General features: G+C 50.8%; 2 protein-coding genes across 4 annotated transcripts in view; one reads left to right on the top strand and one right to left on the bottom strand.

The window, feature by feature from the left end:
* LOC123754522 (uncharacterized) overlaps positions 1-17,087 on the bottom strand; it is a 188,604-nt gene that overhangs the window by 33,706 nt on the left and 137,811 nt on the right. The window contains exon 1 of one of the 3 annotated variants that reach the window (XM_069326311.1): positions 9,133-9,312. The exons of the other annotated variants lie outside the window; for them this stretch is intronic. The gene's annotated coding sequence lies outside the window, so the exon portion shown is untranslated. Of the gene's footprint in view, positions 1-9,132; positions 9,313-17,087 lie in introns of those variants that run through there. 3 annotated transcript variants of the gene reach the window in all.
* LOC123754706 (uncharacterized) lies at positions 251-631 on the top strand. The gene has a single exon (XM_045737173.1). The coding sequence runs from the start codon at positions 251-253 to the stop codon at positions 629-631; it is 381 nt and encodes a 126-aa protein (XP_045593129.1).

Raw genomic sequence — 17,087 nt, 5'->3', positions numbered from 1 at the left:
ATTTTCTGTGATCACTGAAATCACTGACCTTCCTGCCATGTGTGGGAGAAAGGTCACGTTAACCGCCCACTGTGGGTCTACTATTGTGGGCGATAGAGTGTGGGGAGTGGGTCAGTTAGTAATACATAAACCATCCATCCATTTATGTTTATTTCTGTTGGGGGGGTTTGGAAGGAGACTGCGGAGGGCTGGGCACTTGCGATCAGTTCGTCTCCACCAGCAAACGGATGACGAAGACCTCCTCGAGCACATGGGAGTGGATGAACCAGTCCACAAGTACATGGGAGTGGATGAACCAGTCCACAAGCACATAGGAGTGGATGAACCAGTCCTCGAGCACATGGGAGTGGATGAACCAGTCCACAAGCCCATGGGAGTGGATGAACCAGTCCTCAAGCACATGGGAGTGGATGAACCAGTCCACAAGCCCATGGGAGTGGATGAACCAGTCCTCAAGCACATGGGAGTGGATGTACCAGTCCACAAGCACATGGGAGTGGATGAACCAGTCCTCAAGCACGTGGGAGTGGATGAACCAGTCCTCAAGCACATGGGAGTGGATGAACCAGTCCACAAGCACATGGGAGTGGATGAACCAGCTGACAAGCTGCAGGAACCTTGTCACCGGTAAGCCTACACCGCTTACTGCCTGGATAGTCAATAATCTACTATAATGTTGGATCCTGTATGCCCCAGTTCCTGCCAGAACCCATATCACCTGTCTCCAGCAGCCCCCCCCCCCCCTCAAAACTGGTATACTGTAGTCCCCAGCAACCAGCTCTGCAAACAATTTATATATTTTTTATTAAATTTTTTATAATATATCCCGCTTTCGTTAGAGATAATGTGGTCAGTTATATTAGGCGTGCTTGTGTGGGGTGTAGAGAGGGTGGCGGGGGTCACCACCTGCAAGACGGATCACAACACCTTCAGGCAGCTGGACCTGCGGTTAAACTGCTGGCAGCGGGCACAGCAGCTGGCCACCTGCTCTGATGAGCTCCTTGGGGACTACTGCATCTCCCTCTGTGTCCATCACTCCGTCAACACCACCTGCACCTGCGGCAGTGCTGGAGCAGACGCAGATACTCCATAGGTGTGCCTGCCACAAGGCCGCACCCCAGGGTGGATAGGTCTGAGGGGGGAGATCCTGAAGGAGCCTTGCCTTCCCTGCACCATGATCCTCAATGTAACCTGTCAGGAGTTAGTCGCCCCATCCCGCTGTATTGGTATGATTGACCCCAGCAGGGTGGGGGCAGCAGTCAGCGACCGCTGCCACACCTGGCCACAGTGTGGAGTAAGGCGTATGTTTCAGTCACGTGATGTGCATTACCCATGTCCAGATGCACGCCAAGGGCCATACTGTGCCTATGATCTCTTGACGGAGGCGCAGCTAGATCTCTCTTTCCGCAGCAAGGAGACACGACTGTTAACAGGTCTGAAGGTGCTGGCTGGAGAGCCGTAGGTGATGACGTTGGTGCTGGCGTGGGATCCCTGGCGTCACGACGAGTCCATGTCCACCACTAATGTCCGTGTCCTGGCCACGGCTCCTGGACCCAGCCTGACCGCAACACCCCCCACTGATGTCACAGCCAACCATACTCACATTTTTTGCACCTGGGGTGGGGTGGTGTTTTCGCAGGTGCGGCAGGAGGCAGTGCAGCTGCAGGTACAGTATGTCAATGACCACACCTATCGTACCTCTCCACAGGGAACCCGCATGCGACAGGATGTACAATTCCGTAACTTTACCTATAATGTGCAGGTGATGGAAAAGTGTCACCTTGTGACAGTGGTGCAGCAGCTAGAGGGCGGAATCCTGGAGCACCTGAGATACTCCCGCCTGCGGTTGGAGGCCAAATTCCACAACACCAGTAGCCCCTGCGACTCTGTCCATCCCACCCTCTGCTGGACCCTCCAACCCCTCTCCCACAACACAAGCCTCGACCCCCTGCCTGATCCCTGTGAAGGAAAGGAGGAGGATGAGAGGTGCCTCTCAACGGATCTGGTGTTAGATCTGCCAGAGCGCAATCTCACCGCTGGGATTTATGCAGTCCGCCTCACAACCTCACTGCCCCCTACAGCTCTATCGTTACGGACCCTTCTGTGCACGGGAGGCATAGTGAGGGTCGTGGCACTCCCTCCCACCCTCACTATCACTGGGGGATCACCAAGGACCCAATTTTATGGGGTGCCACTATTACTGGAGGCTTAGTGGGTGGACCCTGAGGATCCACCAGGGGCCACCACCAGTCCCCCATTGATCACGTGGTCTTGCAAGACCACGTACATACCGGCAGGCGGTGTGTGTACTATGCCACTGGAACAAGACCCCCGTGTCTCCTTGAGGAATGGCGGCCGATACTTGACGGTGCTTAGGTCCGTTCTGTCCGTCGACCACAACTACACCTTCACAGCGCGAGTGGAAGGGCGGGTGGAGGCACACGTGGAGGTCAGGGTGGTGGGGGTCATCACCTGCAAGACAGATCACAACACCTTCCAGCAGCCGGACCTGCGGTTAAACTGCTGGCAGCGGGCACAGCAGCTGGCCACCTGCTCTGATGAGCTCCTTGGGGACTACTGCATCTCCCTCTGTGTCCATCACTCCGTTAACACCACCTGCACCTGCGACAGTGCTGGAGCAGCAGCAGATACTCCATAGGTGTGCCTGCCACAAGGCCGCACCCCAGGGTGGATAGGTCTGAGGGGGGAGATCCTGAAGGAGCCTTGCCTTCCCTGCACCATGATCCTCAATGAATCCTGTCAGGGGTTAGTCGCCCCATCCCGCTGTATTGGTATGATTGACCCCAGCAGGGTGGGGGCAGCAGTCAGCGACCACTGCCACACCTGGCCACAGTGTGGAGTAAGGCGTATGTTTCAGTCACGTGAAGTGCATTACCCATGTCCAGATGCACGCCAAGGGCCATACTGTGCCTATGATATCTTGACGGAGGCGCAGCTAGATCTCTCTTTCCGCAGCAAGGAGACACGACTGTTAACTGGTCTGAAGGTGCTGGCTGGAGAGCCGTAGGTGATGATGTTGGTGCTGGCGTGGGATCCCTGGCGTCACGACGAGTCCATGTCCACCACTAATGTCCGTGTCCTGGCCACGGCTCCTGGACCCAGCCTAACCGCAACACCCCCCACTGATGTCACAGCCAACCATACTCACATTTTTTGCACCTGGGGTGGGGTGGTGTTTTCGCAGTTGGGGCAGGAGGCAGTGCAGCTGCAGGTACAGTATGTCAATGACCACACCTATCGTACCTCTCCACAGGGAACCCGCATGCGACAGGATGTACAATTCCGTAACTTTACCTATAATGTGCAGGTGATGGAAAAGTGTCACCTTGTGACAGTGGTGCAGCAGCTAGAGGGCGGAATCCTGGAGCACCTGAGATACTCCCGCCTGCGGTTGGAGGCCAAATTCCACAACACCAGTAGCCCCTGCGACTCTGTCCATCCCACCCTCTGCTGGACCCTCCAACCCCTCTCCCACAACACAAGCCTCGACCCCCTGCCTGATCCCTGTGAAGGAAAGGAGGAGGATGAGAGGTGCCTCTCAACGGATCTGGTGTTAGATCTGCCAGAGCGCAATCTCACCGCTGGGATTTATGCAGTCCGCCTCACAACCTCACTGCCCCCTACAGCTCTAACGTTACGGACCCTTCTGTGCACGGGAGGCATAGTGAGGGCCGTGGCACTGCCCCCTACCCTTACCATCACTGGGGGATCACCAAGGACCCAATTTTATGGGGTGCCACTATTACTGGAGGCTTAGTGGGTGAACCCTGAGGATCCACCAGGGGCCACCACCAGTCCCCCATTGATCACGTGGTCTTGCAAGACCTCGTACATACCGGCAGGCGGTGTGTGTACTATGCCACTGGAACAAGACCCCCGTGTCTCCTTGAGGAATGGCGGCCGATACTTGATGGTGCTTAGGTCCGTTCTGTCCGTCGACCACAACTACACCTTCACAGCGCGAGTGGAAGGGCGGGTGGAGGCACACGTGGAGGTCAGGGTGGTGGGGGTCATCACCTGCAAGACAGATCACAACACCTTCCAGCAGCTGGACCTGCGGTTAAACTGCTGGCAGCGGGCACAGCAGCTGGCCACCTGCTCTGATGAGCTCCTTGGGGACTACTGCATCTCCCTCTGTGTCCATCACTCCGTCAACACCACCTGCACCTGCGACAGTGCTGGAGCAGCAGCAGATACTCCATAGGTGTGCCTGCCACAAGGCCGCACCCCAGGGTGGATAGGTCTGAGGGGGGAGATCCTGAAGGAGCCTTGCCTTCCCTGCACCATGATCCTCAATATATCCTGTCAGGAGTTAGTCGCCCCCTCCCGCTGTATTGGTATGATTGACCCCAGCAGGGTGGGGGCAGCAGTCAGCGACCGCTGCCACACCTGGCCACAGTGTGGAGTAAGGCGTATGTTTCAGTCACGTGATGTGCATTACCCATGTCCAGATGCACGCCAAGGGCCATACTGTGCCTATGATCTCTTGACGGAGGCGCAGCTAGATCTCTCTTTCCGCAGCAAGGAGACACGACTGGTAACAGGTCTGAAGGTGCTGGTTGGAGAGCCGTAGGTGATGACGTTGGTGCTGGCGTGGGATCCCTGGCGTCACGACGAGTCCATGTCCACCACTAATGTCCGTGTCCTGGCCACGGCTCCTGGACCCAGCCTGACCGCAACACCCCCCACTGATGTCACAGCCAACCATACTCACATTTTTTGCACCTGGGGTGGGGTGGTGTTTTCGCAGTTGGGGCAGGAGGCAGTGCAGCTGCAGGTACAGTATGTCAATGACCACACCTATCGTACCTCTCCACAGGGAACCCGCATGCGACAGGATGTACAATTCCGTAACTTTACCTATAATGTGCAGGTGATGGAAAAGTGTCGCCTTGTGACAGTGGTGCAGCAGCTAGAGAGCGGAATCCTGGAGCACCTGAGATACTCCCGCCTGCGGTTGGAGGCCAAATTCCACAACACCAGTAGCCCCTGCGACTCTGTCCATCCCACCCTCTGCTGGACCCTCCAACCCCTCTCCCACAACACAAGCCTCGACCCCCTGCCTGATCCCTGTGAAGGAAAGGAGGAGGATGAGAGGTGCCTCTCAACGGATCTGGTGTTAGATCTGCCAGAGCGCAATCTCACCGCTGGGATTTATGCAGTCCGCCTCACAACCTCACTGCCCCCTACAGCTCTAACGTTACGGACCCGTCTGTGCACGGGAGGCATAGTGAGGGTCGTGGCACTCCCTCCCACCCTCACTATCACTGGGGGATCACCAAGGACCCAATTTTATGGGGTGCCACTATTACTGGAGGCTTAGTGGGTGGACCCTGAGGATCCACCAGGGGCCACCACCAGTCCTCCATTGATCACGTGGTCTTGCAAGACCACGTACATACCGGCAGGCGGTGTGTGTACTATGCCACTGGAACAAGACCCCCGTGTCTCCTTGAGGAATGGCGGCCGATACTTGATGGTGCTTAGGTCCGTTCTGTCCGTCGACCACAACTACACCTTCACAGCGCGAGTGGAAGGGCGGGTGGAGGCACACGTGGAGGTCAGGGTGGTGGGGGTCATCACCTGCAAGACAGATCACAACACCTTCCAGCAGCCGGACCTGCGGTTAAACTGCTGGCAGCGGGCACAGCAGCTGGCCACCTGCTCTGATGAGCTCCTTGGGGACTACTGCATCTCCCTCTGTGTCCATCACTCCGTCAACACCACCTGCACCTGCGACAGTGCTGGAGCAGCAGCAGATACTTCATAGGTGTGCCTGCCACAAGGCCGCACCCCAGGGTGGATAGGTCTGAGGGGGGAGATCCTGAAGTAGCCTTGCCTTCCCTGCACCATGATCCTCAATGAATCCTGTCAGGGGTTAGTCGCCCCATCCCGCTGTATTGGTATGATTGACCCCAGCAGGGTGGGGGCAGCAGTCAGTGACCACTGCCACACCTGGCCACAGTGTGGAGTAAGGCGTATGTTTCAGTCACGTGAAGTGCATTACCCATGTCCAGATGCACGCCAAGGGCCATACTGTGCCTATGATATCTTGACGGAGGCGCAGCTAGATCTCTCTTTCCGCAGCAAGGAGACAGGACTGTTAACTGGTCTGAAGGTGCTGGCTGGAGAGCCGTAGGTGATGACGTTGGTGCTGGCGTGGGATCTCTGGCGTCACGATGAGTCCATGTCCACCACTAATGTCCGTGTCCTGGCCACGGCTCCTGGACCCAGCCTGACCGCAACACCCCCCACTGATGTCACAGCCAACCATACTCACATTTTTTGCACCTGGGGTGGGGTGGTGTTTTCGCAGGTGCGGCAGGAGGCAGTGCAGCTGCAGGTACAGTATGTCAATGACCACACCTATCGTACCTCTCCACAGGGAACCCGCATGCGACAGGATGTACAATTCCGTAACTTTACCTATAATGTGCAGGTGATGGAAAAGTGTCGCCTTGTGACAGTGGTGCAGCAGCTAGAGGGCGGATTCCTGGAGCACCTGAGATAGTCCCGTCTGCGGTTGGAGGCCAAATTCCACAACACCAGTAGCCCCTGCGACTCTGTCCATCCCACCCTCTGCTGGACCCTCCAACCCCTCTCCCACAACACAAGCCTCGACCCCCTGCCTGATCCCTGTGAAGGAAAGGAGGAGGATGAGAGGTGCCTCTCAACGGATCTGGTGTTAGATCTGCCAGAGCGCAATCTCACCGCTGGGATTTATGCAGTCCGCCTCACAACCTCACTGCCCCCTACAGCTCTAACTGTACGGATCCTTCTGTGCACGGGGGGCATAGTGAGGGTCGTGGCACTGCCTACTACTCTCACCATCACTGGGGGATCACCAAGGACCCAATTTTATGGGGTGCCACTATTACTGGAGGCTTAGTGGGTGAACCCTGAGGATCCGCCAGGGGCCACCGTCAGTTCCCCATTGATCACGTGGTCTTGCAAGACCTCGTACATACCGGCAGGCGGTGTGTGTACTATGCCACTGGAACAAGACCCCCGTGTCTCCTTGAGGAATGGCGGCCGATACTTGACGGTGCTTAGGTCCGTTCTGTCCGTCGACCACAACTACACCTTCACAGCGCGAGTGGAAGGGCGGGTGGAGGCACACGTGGAGGTCAGGGTGGTGGGGGTCATCACCTGCAAGACAGATCACAACACCTTCCAGCAGCTGGACCTGCGGTTAAACTGCTGGTAGCGAGCACAGCAGCTGGCCACCTGCTCTGATGAGCTCCTTGGGGACTACTGCATCTCCCTCTGTGTCCATCACTCCGTCAACACCACCTGCACCTGCGGCAGTGCTAGAGCAGCAACAGATACCCCATAGGTGTGCCTGCCGCAGGGCCGCACTCCAGGGTGGATGGGTCTCAGGGGGTCGATCCTGAAGGAGCCTTGTGTCCACTGCACCTTGATCCTTGATGTCCCCTGCCAGGGATTCGTCACTCCGTCTCGCTGCGTGATGGGAAGTGACCCCAGCAGGGAGGTGACCTCACTCAGTGACCACTGCAACACCTGGACAGAGTGCGCACTAAGGCGTATTTTTCAATCACGTGATGCCAAATACCCATGTCCAAATTCACGTCAGGGGCCATACTGTGCATATGATCCCCTAACAAAGGCACATATAGATCTCTCCTTCCGCAGCGAGGTGACGGGGAAGGCAACAGGGCTGAAGGTGTTGACCGGACAGCCACACATGATGATCCTGGTGCTGGCATGGGATTTATGGCGTCATGATGAGACCATGTCCACTACAGGTGTCCGTGTCCTGGCCACAGCCCCTGGCCTCACCCTGGTTGAAGCACCCCCCACTGATGTCACAGCCAACCACACTCACATCTTCTGCACCTGGAGTGGGTTGGTGTTTCCTAATGAGGGGCGAGAGGATGTGCGACTCGATGTGCAATATGTCAATGACCATAGCTACCTCACCTTGCCGCAGGGATCCCGAATGCGGTTGGGGGAACAATTCCGTAACTTCACTTACAACGTGCAGGTGAAGGATGTATGTCACGTCGTAGCTGTTGTTCGGCAACTGGCTGGTGGCGGCATCCTTACTCACCTGCAGTACTCCCACCTGCGGCTGGAGGCGACACTCCGCCCAACCAGTCGCACATGTGACCCCATTCGCCCCACCTTCTGTTGGACACTTCAGCCCCTCCCGGTCAACACAAGCCTCAAACCCCTGCCCGACCCCTGTAAAGAAGAGGGGGTTGATGATGAGTGCCTCTCAACAGACCTGCTGTTAGACCTGCCGGCGGGCAGTCTTACCCCTGGGATCTACACCCTTCGCCTTGTCACCTTTCTGCCTTCCCCACCCTTCACTGTACAGAGCCGCCTGTGCACAGGGGGCGTGGTGATGGCCGTGGAGTCACCCCCCACCCTAACCATCCCTGGAGGGTAATATCGGACTCACATGTCTGGGGCTCCCTTGTTACTGGAAGCCCAGTGGAAAGATCCTGAGGGACTCTCTAGGACCCTCAATGGTCCACCGCTTATTTAGTGGTCCTGTAAGTCCACGGATTTGACTCTAGGGGGCGTGTGTAACATCCCACTGGAATAGGACTCTCGCATCTCCTTAAGGAAGGGCAGTCAACACCTGGCAGTACTTCAGTCCGTCCTGTCTCCCAATCACAACTACACATTTACAGCATGGTTGGAGATGGCGGGGAAGGGGAGGGTGGAGGCACAGGTGAAGGTAAGGGTGGTGGGGGAGGAGTTGCTCCCCTCCCTGAGACTCCACTGTCACAATTACTGCCCCTCCACGACCCCCACCCTCAACCCCAACGACGTATGGGTGATGTGGGTGGAGTGCGTGTCGTGCAGCCTCCACCCAGTGCCAATCATGTACGAGTGGATCATCACGCGGGTCGACGTCACCCCCCACCGGCAGGTAGAATGGGTTGGGCTCGACAATGTGACAGGGGTGGAGGGTTCTATCAACAAGGTTATGGTGCCGCTTGACCAGGTGGATGGGGGCGGCCGCTACAATGTACAGGTGAGAGGGAGATATCGCCCCTCAACACCCCTCCACCACCAGATCCTTGCCAATATGTGGAAAACTTTTAACAATCCCACTTGAGAAATTATAGATTATTTTACCTTTTTACTATACTAACTTGCAGACGGAGCCAGAGTGAGCCAACACTCTCCAGAGTTCATTCCAAGCTCATCTTAATGCCGCCATGAAGATCTGCACTCATGGGCTAGGATCACATCTCAGGTACTGAAAGCAGATCACCAACTAATATGGGAACATCTTATGGGAACATCTTATGGGAACTATTTTTTGTTTATTTTCTACCACAGACGTGGCTATGTATCACATTACAAATAATTCACAGTGGCGTGATATATCAATTAAAAATCATTTTGAGGCAATGGAATGTCTTGAACTCGCGTTTCTGGCTATATATTTATGCAATGCTTACCACCATAATAAACCTTTGCCTTTTCACTGGGCAATTTCAGCAATGTGGAGAGGGGGGGACCTGCTGCATGGGAAGCAGTTTCTTCTTTATATCAACCTACCCAGCCTGCCAAACACACACCGAAACTACGACGTTGGTACAACGTTCGAACAAGTTTTAACACCACCTAACCAGTTATAACAACCAATATAGCAAGTTGTAACAACGTTCTAATACGTCATAAACACGTTAAGCCAAGATGTAACAACTTTATTACAAGTTGTAACAAGCGGAAAATAGAGACAGTTTCGGTTTGTGTTTCCAGGGAGGCTTAGCACCCTGGAGAGGACACTCCGGCCTCGATAACCAGAGCGCAACTCCTTAGTCTCCCGAGACTGCTGGATGCCTATTACCTGCTTATATACATTTTGGTTTGTCCTCCAATATATCAGACAACCTATTGAGTTATTTAAGCAAGCCAGAGAAGGTTATTGTAGTGTTTTTACAATGACACTGACGTAGGCGATCGACACAATCGACTTGAGAATGGTCCAGGACGGACCGAAACGTCGTCGTCCCTTCACCTTCTAGTGTGTGGTCTGGTCAATACTAATGTAGCATACACCCGTCTTGCCTAGGATTTGAGCGCTGCTACACCATAGTGTTACTGAGCGTTCGACCACTTAAATGACCCCAGGTCATCTGTAACCTAGGGCACACCTAAGGCATCTTAGATTAGTGGCATAGCTATACTAAAGGAAACAGAGAGTTAGTATAAATAGGATTAAACCAGAGTGGGAAAATGTTATAAATGGAGTGCCTCAAGGCTCTGTCCTGGGTCCTCTGTTATTCATAATATATATTTAGATTCACAATATATTTTAGATTTAGATTCAGGTTTGAGCACCAATATTTCAAAATTTGCCAATGATACAAAAATTGGTAGGGGAAATAAACACGGAAAAAGACTCACTATCACTTCAAAGCGATCTAAATAGGGTTTTGAAATGATCAAAAGATTGGCAGATGCAGTTTAATGCTGATAAATGTAAGGTTTCGAGGCTAGGTAATGATGATATAGTTACAAGATACGAGATGGATGGTGTTGAGATTGCGATGTCGGATTGCGAAAGGGATCTGGGAGTTCTGATTAGTAAGAATTTAAAACCAAAAAATCAATGTATAAATATTCATAATAAGGCAAATAGGACCCTGGGATTTATTAATCGAAGCGTTAGTAACAAGACACCTGGTGTTGTTCTTCAGCTATATCTTGCTCGGGTTAGGCCCCATTTAGATTATGCAGTTCAGTTTTGGTCGTCGTACTATAGAATGGATATAAATTCACTGGAACGCGTCCAGCGTAGGATGACAAAGTTAATCTCTCAAATTAGAAACCTGTCATATGAAGAAAGAATGACAAAACTTAAATTACATTCGCTGGAAAAGCGAAGAGTTATGGGAGACATGATGGAGGTTTACAAGGGGATGAATGGACATAACAAAGGGGGCTCGAGCTCAATAGGCCCTCTGCAGTTAATCCCATTCTCATGTACCAACATCACCCAAAACCTTTGTGTCACCTCACCCAAAACGAATAAAAAGGAAGATTTAGGTATCATACACAGTGTATCAAGTGTATCATAAGTGTGAACAAGTCTTTGAGAATGTAGGAAGCCCTTACGAAACGCTTCTAGGCGTCAGACCATTAATAAAAATTAATTTTGGAGAATTGATATTTCCATTACCACCGACAGTGAAGAAAAACATAAGAAATATTGAGAAAATTCGTGCTAGAATTATTAATCTACCTTTTCGGTCATATTCAACAAATGTTTACAAGAAAGACTGCTACCAAAATATACTAATTAAACATGTCTCATTGAATATGACAGCATATTCTGTATTAACTAGCTTCTGGTTAAGGGCTTCTATCCCTCTATCATTCTTGCATCAGGGTTTAGTTGAAAGAGGAGTTCTCCAAAACTCATGTTCGGTTTCCAAGGTGAAAAAAAGTTAATTACTATAGAATGTATTACACTTATTATACAATTGCACAACGTTTCGAACCTACATGGTTCATTCTCAAGTGATAAGAAATTACAGATCTCGTTAGATTTATACCAGTACGGGGTCAGGTGAAAAAATAAAATAGAATAAAGGAAAAGGCAAGGTGGATAAATAGGGGAATAGTCTCCTATTATGTTGAGCAGTGTCTTCTGTGTTGACATCGTTATGTTCCAGTCTTGTTCTTACTCTCATGGTGGGTAAAGTGTTCTTACTCTCATGGTCGGTAGTGTTCTTACTCTCATGGTGGGTAAAGTGAATAGTTCTGTAATTTGGGTATTCATGGTAGGTTGTAATTTTTTACAACCTACCATGAATTTTTATTTTACCGATATTTTTATGTGGATTGCTTCAAGAATTTGTAATCTTCTTGCATCTTGGGTTTTGTCTATTATACAAGTGTTTATATTTAGCATTTCTTTTGTTAGGTCTATGTCATGGGCTTGTCTCATGTGATGTTCAGGTGCACCTGATTGAAGATGACAGGTAAAACGCCTCGTCTGCTTGGTCGACGTCATACCTATGTACTTAGACTGAAGGTTACATCCTTCGTGGGGGCAAGTGTACATGTATACAACGCTTGACTGCTGTAGAGGGTTCTCCCTCGGCTTCGGGCTGTTTTTCATGAGGTCGGTAGTCTCTTTTGTTTTATAGAATATGATCAGGTCTACGTTTTGGTTATGAATAGTACTTTTTACTTCTTTTCGAATTATTTCTTTCATTATTCTTTCTTCTTTTTTATGTTCACTGTGCATAGTTGATTTGTAATATAATTTTATTGGAGGTGTTGTGGTTTCTGTTCTAGGTTCAAGATTGGGTAGCTCTAGATGCAGTGCAATTTTAGAGCACAAGGTAGGAAACTATGAAGATGAAATTAGGTACTTTTTAGTTTTGTTTTTTAATGAGGCAAAAGTTGGACAGCTTTTCAATTCATTAGGGAGTGAGTTCCATAGACTGGGTCCCTTTATTTGCATAGAGTGTTTACACAGATTAAGTTTGACTCTGGGGATATCAAAGAGATATTTATTTCTGGTGTGGTGATAATGGGTCCTATTACATCTGTCCAGGGAGAGTTTCAGAGCACGGTTTGCATTTAAGAACAGGGTTTTGTAAATGTAGTTGACACAAGAGAATGTGTGGAGTGAGTTTATGTTTAGCATGTTTAGGGATTTAAACATGGGGGCTGAGTGTTGTGTGAAAGCAGAGTTTGTTATTATTCTGATAGCAGATTTTTGCTGGGTGATAATGGACTTGAGGTGGTTTGCAGTGGTTGAACCCAGTGCTCCTGCAGTGGTTGAGCTCCCCATGCTCATATGCTCCTTGATGGAGCCCTGTTGTTTGTGAATTGTTAATTGCCTAGAAAGAGACGTTGTTGTCTTGCCTATATACTGAGATCTTTGGGGCTGACAGTCCCCAAGTGGGCATGTGAAGGCATAGACGTTGGTTTCTTTCAAGGCATTCTATTTGGTGTCTGGAGAGTTCTTCATGAGTAGGTTAGCCGTTTTCTTGTTTTTGTAGTAAATTGTCAATTGTATTTTATGACTTTTGTCTGTGGGGATAACATTCCTATTAATAATATCTTTCAGAACACTTTCCTCCGTTTTATGAGCCGTTAAAAGAAATTCCTGTAAAACAGTCTAATAGGAGGTACAAGTGTTGTGTTGGTTGACTCTTCAGAGGTTGCATGGCGTTTCACCTTCCTGTTAATGACGTCTTCAACACAATTGTTAGAGAAGCCATTGTTGACTAGGACCTGCCTCACCCTACAGAGTTTTTCATCGACCTGCTTCCAACCAGAGCTGTGAGTGAGAGCCCAGTTGACGTAGTGTAAGTGTTGACAACACTTCTCTTGTATCTGTCTGAGCAGTCACTATTGACATTAAGGCACATTCCTATGTTTGTTTCCTTAGTGTAGACTGCAATGTGGAAGTCACCGTTCCTTTCTGTGACTGTTACATCTAGAAAGGGCAGCTTCCCATCACTTTCCATCTCGTAAGTGAAACTTAACACCGAATTTTGCTCGAATGCTTCCTTCAGCTGCTGCAGACGTCTGACATCAGGAATCTGCATAAAAATGTCATCAATGTACCTGTAATATATGGCGGGGTTTCAAGTCCATGTCAACTAAGACCCTCTCCTCTATGGTACACATATGTAGAAGTTCGCAAGCAGGACACCTAGGGGGAGAACCCATGGCGACCCCATCTACTTGCTTACACATGTTTCCATCTGGACTCAAGAAGGGTGCCTCTAGTGCAGGCTTCCAGTAACTTCCTCAGTATGCTGTCTGGTATGTCAAGAGGAGTACAAGCCGGATCACAATACACTCTGTCCATTATCATCCTGATTGTTTCGTCCACAGGCACGTTGGTAAACAGCGACTCCACATACAGAGAGGCTCTTATACCTGTGGCTCGTGCTTCCCTCAGTAGGTCAACGAATTCCTTTGGAGACTTCAGGCTAAAAGCACAAGGGACATAAGGAGTCAGCAGGCAGTTGAGTCGCTTAGCCAGTCTGTATGTGGGTGTGGGTATCTGGCTGATGATTGGCCGAAGTGGGTTTCCAGGCTTGTGGGTCTTGATATTCCCATACGCATAACCAACTTTGTAGTCCCCGATAACCTTTGGCAGGTGGAGTCCAGATTTCTTGGCGTTCACAGTTTCAATCAATCTGTTTACCTTCGTTTTCAATTCGACTGTAGTGTCCCTCGTTACCTTTTGGAATTTAGTTTGGTCGGAGAGAATGAGGGTTAATTTTTGCCAGATATTCGTCTTTTTTTAAGAATAATGTATATTGGCAACTTGTCACCACTCCTGGCAACTATCTCCTTATTCTCACGAAGGCTCTTAGCTGCCGTTTTGAGCTCGGGGGACAGTATGGTGCTTCTTTAGTTACCTCGAATCTTTCCTCCTTCTGCAATAAGTTCTGCTTGTAAGGTGTCTTTAGTGGTAACCTTCTTATGCATCTCGAGGTTGAATATGTCGTCCAATAGGATCTCCAACTCCAATTTCCGGAGTTGACATACGGGAATGTCAAGACCCACAAGCCTGGAAACCTACTTGTTCTCTGTTCTAACATAATTGTCTTTTTATGTTGATACTAACATCTTATACAGACACATCGGTACTATCCTTTGGGGGAGGGGGAAGCGGGGAGGCTGGCTAGGCTAGGGACTGTAGGGTCTTAGAGTCAACAGTGCTCTAAGTGTTGTCTTACCAGAAGCCTGTCGTTACTTGCGTCTTTTGCATTCAATTTCCCCCGGAACTCCCGCCATGGGAAGCTCCCATACACATTCCTGTGTTAACAGGAGAATGAATCGGCTATTGCTGTGTTGAGGTAAAAGGTATATATTTATCAGCAATATAAACTCAACCATTATTTCTTACATAGCTCTCGGACAGTTAACCGAGGTACAGTAATCATATATTTAGATGTTTTAGTTTATTATTTCACTTCATGATGTGGTGTGTGTCCTGAGCTGGTGAGAGCACGTGTCTGTTCCAACGTCAGGAGGGTCTCGGGAAGCCTCTGTGTCAGCAGGTTAGTTCTGTACGTTATCTTGAGGTTATCTTGAGGTTATCTTGAGATGATTTCGGGGCTTTAGTGTCCCCGCGGCCCGGTCCTCGACCAGGCCTCCACCCCCAGGAAGCAGCCCGTGACACCTGACTAACACCCAGGTACCTATTTTACTGCTAGGTAACAGGGGCATAGGGTGAAAGAAACTCTGCCCATTGCTTCTCGCCGGCGCCGGGGATCGAACCCAGGACCACAGGATCACAAGTACAGCGTGCTGTCCGCTCGGCCGACCGGCTCCCTAGTTCATGACAAACAAAAAATAAATAACGGCTCAAGTGAGTTTGTTAAGTTTTCTCCACATGTTGGCAAGGATCTGGTGGTGGAGGGGTGTTGAGGGGCGATATCTCCCTCTCACCTGTACATTGTAGCGGCCGCCCCCATCCACCTGGTCAAGCGGCACCATAACCTTGTTGATAGAGAGTTCTCCCGTAGCCTCGGGACTGGCTGGTCAGGATGTGCCCCTCGTCCGGTTTAACACAGGCCTAGTCCTAACATTGAGCCTTTAGCGTGCCCAATCGTTCAGGTGCAGCGGTACTAAGTGTGCGACACCTTTACTACCAACTGCAGTAGGTTGTGGATAGCTGGATTGTATAGAACTTCATGCAGACATTATTTGTGAGGCGGTATCTGGAGTCTACCCAGAGGTACAGTGGGACGGCACTGGGCCGCCTTGTGGTGTACCTGGCCCCACGCTCCCCTCGTGTGTAAAACAGTCCTTGGGCCCTCCTTCCCAGGGTCGTGGTTTGTGTGCGCGACTGGTGGTGTGTTTACTTGAGGTGGGTGACAGTGTCCTAGCCTGGGCGAGTGGTGGAGCCCCGGGCAGCTACCCTGTGCTGCGCCTCCTGGCCCGTTGTTATGGCAACCGGGCTCAGTACCACCCTATCTTCTGTTGTGCTTGCTAATCCAAGTGATCTCCAAGCAATGGATCCTGAGCCCGCCGCCGAGGAATATGTTGATGCTCGAAGTGGGTTCCAGTCACCCGATGGCATGGAACCCGATGCTGATCTGGATAACGGAAATGAGTGGCAGTTGCAACAATCACGGAATGCGAGAAGAAAGTCTAAACTTGCAGACTCTGCTGATGGCGATGAGGACATTGGCAATGATGACAGAAACACCGGAACCCGTGTGAAGACGGTGGAGGTGGGCGGTGGTGGGCCCACCCAGCCAGGGTCCCGCCCACCCAAGCCTCCTATCGCTCCCCGCGCTGACTATGTGCGCCTGGCATTCCCAGCTGGAACATCCACCAACGATAAACTTAAATGGTTCGAACACCTTTCTACTAGGTTCTCCAAAACACTCCTCGATATAGTCCGACCTAGACCAACATCCCCTTACATCTTTGTGTCACGTAAGCAGGAAGATATCATCACTCAACTGGTTAAAGGTGAGATTGCTAATGTTGTTTTCACCAGAGAAGACATCATCAATCGACCTAAAAAATTTAAGGAATATATTGTTACCAGTTTTCCCAAAGAGTATCCTCTTGATAGAGCTTATACCCTTAACGGGGTCTACAAGGCAAGACGGATACGTAGGGATGGTCAACCTCTCAACAGGATCATCATTGTTTGGAATGGCAGTGACCCTCCCCCTGAACATTACACCTTTTTTGGACATTTCATCCCATCAAGTCCTATAAAACTTTGGGTATCCCCCCCTGTTGTTTGTTATAAGTGCCATGGTACTCATCATATCTCTAGGTACTGTCAACATGACCCTGTGTGTGGGCTCTGTGCTGAACAGCACCAAACAAGGGAGTGTCCTCACAGGGACCCCCCTACCCTTGAGGATGGGGAGGAAGCCTCTCCTCTGGTCCGGAAGTGTCCCAGGTGTAAGCGTCAAGGTGTAGATGTTTGGCATCCTGGCTGCCCTCGACGCCCCGCCCTCTCTACCATGAGCAGGACGCCGGAGGCGTCTGGTCCAGCTGCAGGAGGCACCCAGCTGGAAGCTCCTAATGTCACCTCTAGTAAGCAGTTTCCAACCCTCGATGGGCTAAGGCAA

The sequence above is a fragment of the Procambarus clarkii genome, chromosome 18 (genome assembly GCF_040958095.1).
Source record: "Procambarus clarkii isolate CNS0578487 chromosome 18, FALCON_Pclarkii_2.0, whole genome shotgun sequence".
Classification (NCBI taxonomy): Eukaryota; Metazoa; Arthropoda; class Malacostraca; order Decapoda; family Cambaridae; genus Procambarus; species Procambarus clarkii.
This window is presented reverse-complemented; position numbering and strand designations above follow the sequence as displayed.

Bases quoted from the DNA above. Each gene is read 5' to 3' on its own strand.
- LOC123754706 (XM_045737173.1), top strand. From the start codon at position 251: ATGGGAGTGGATGAACCAGTCCACAAGTACATGGGAGTGGATGAACCA.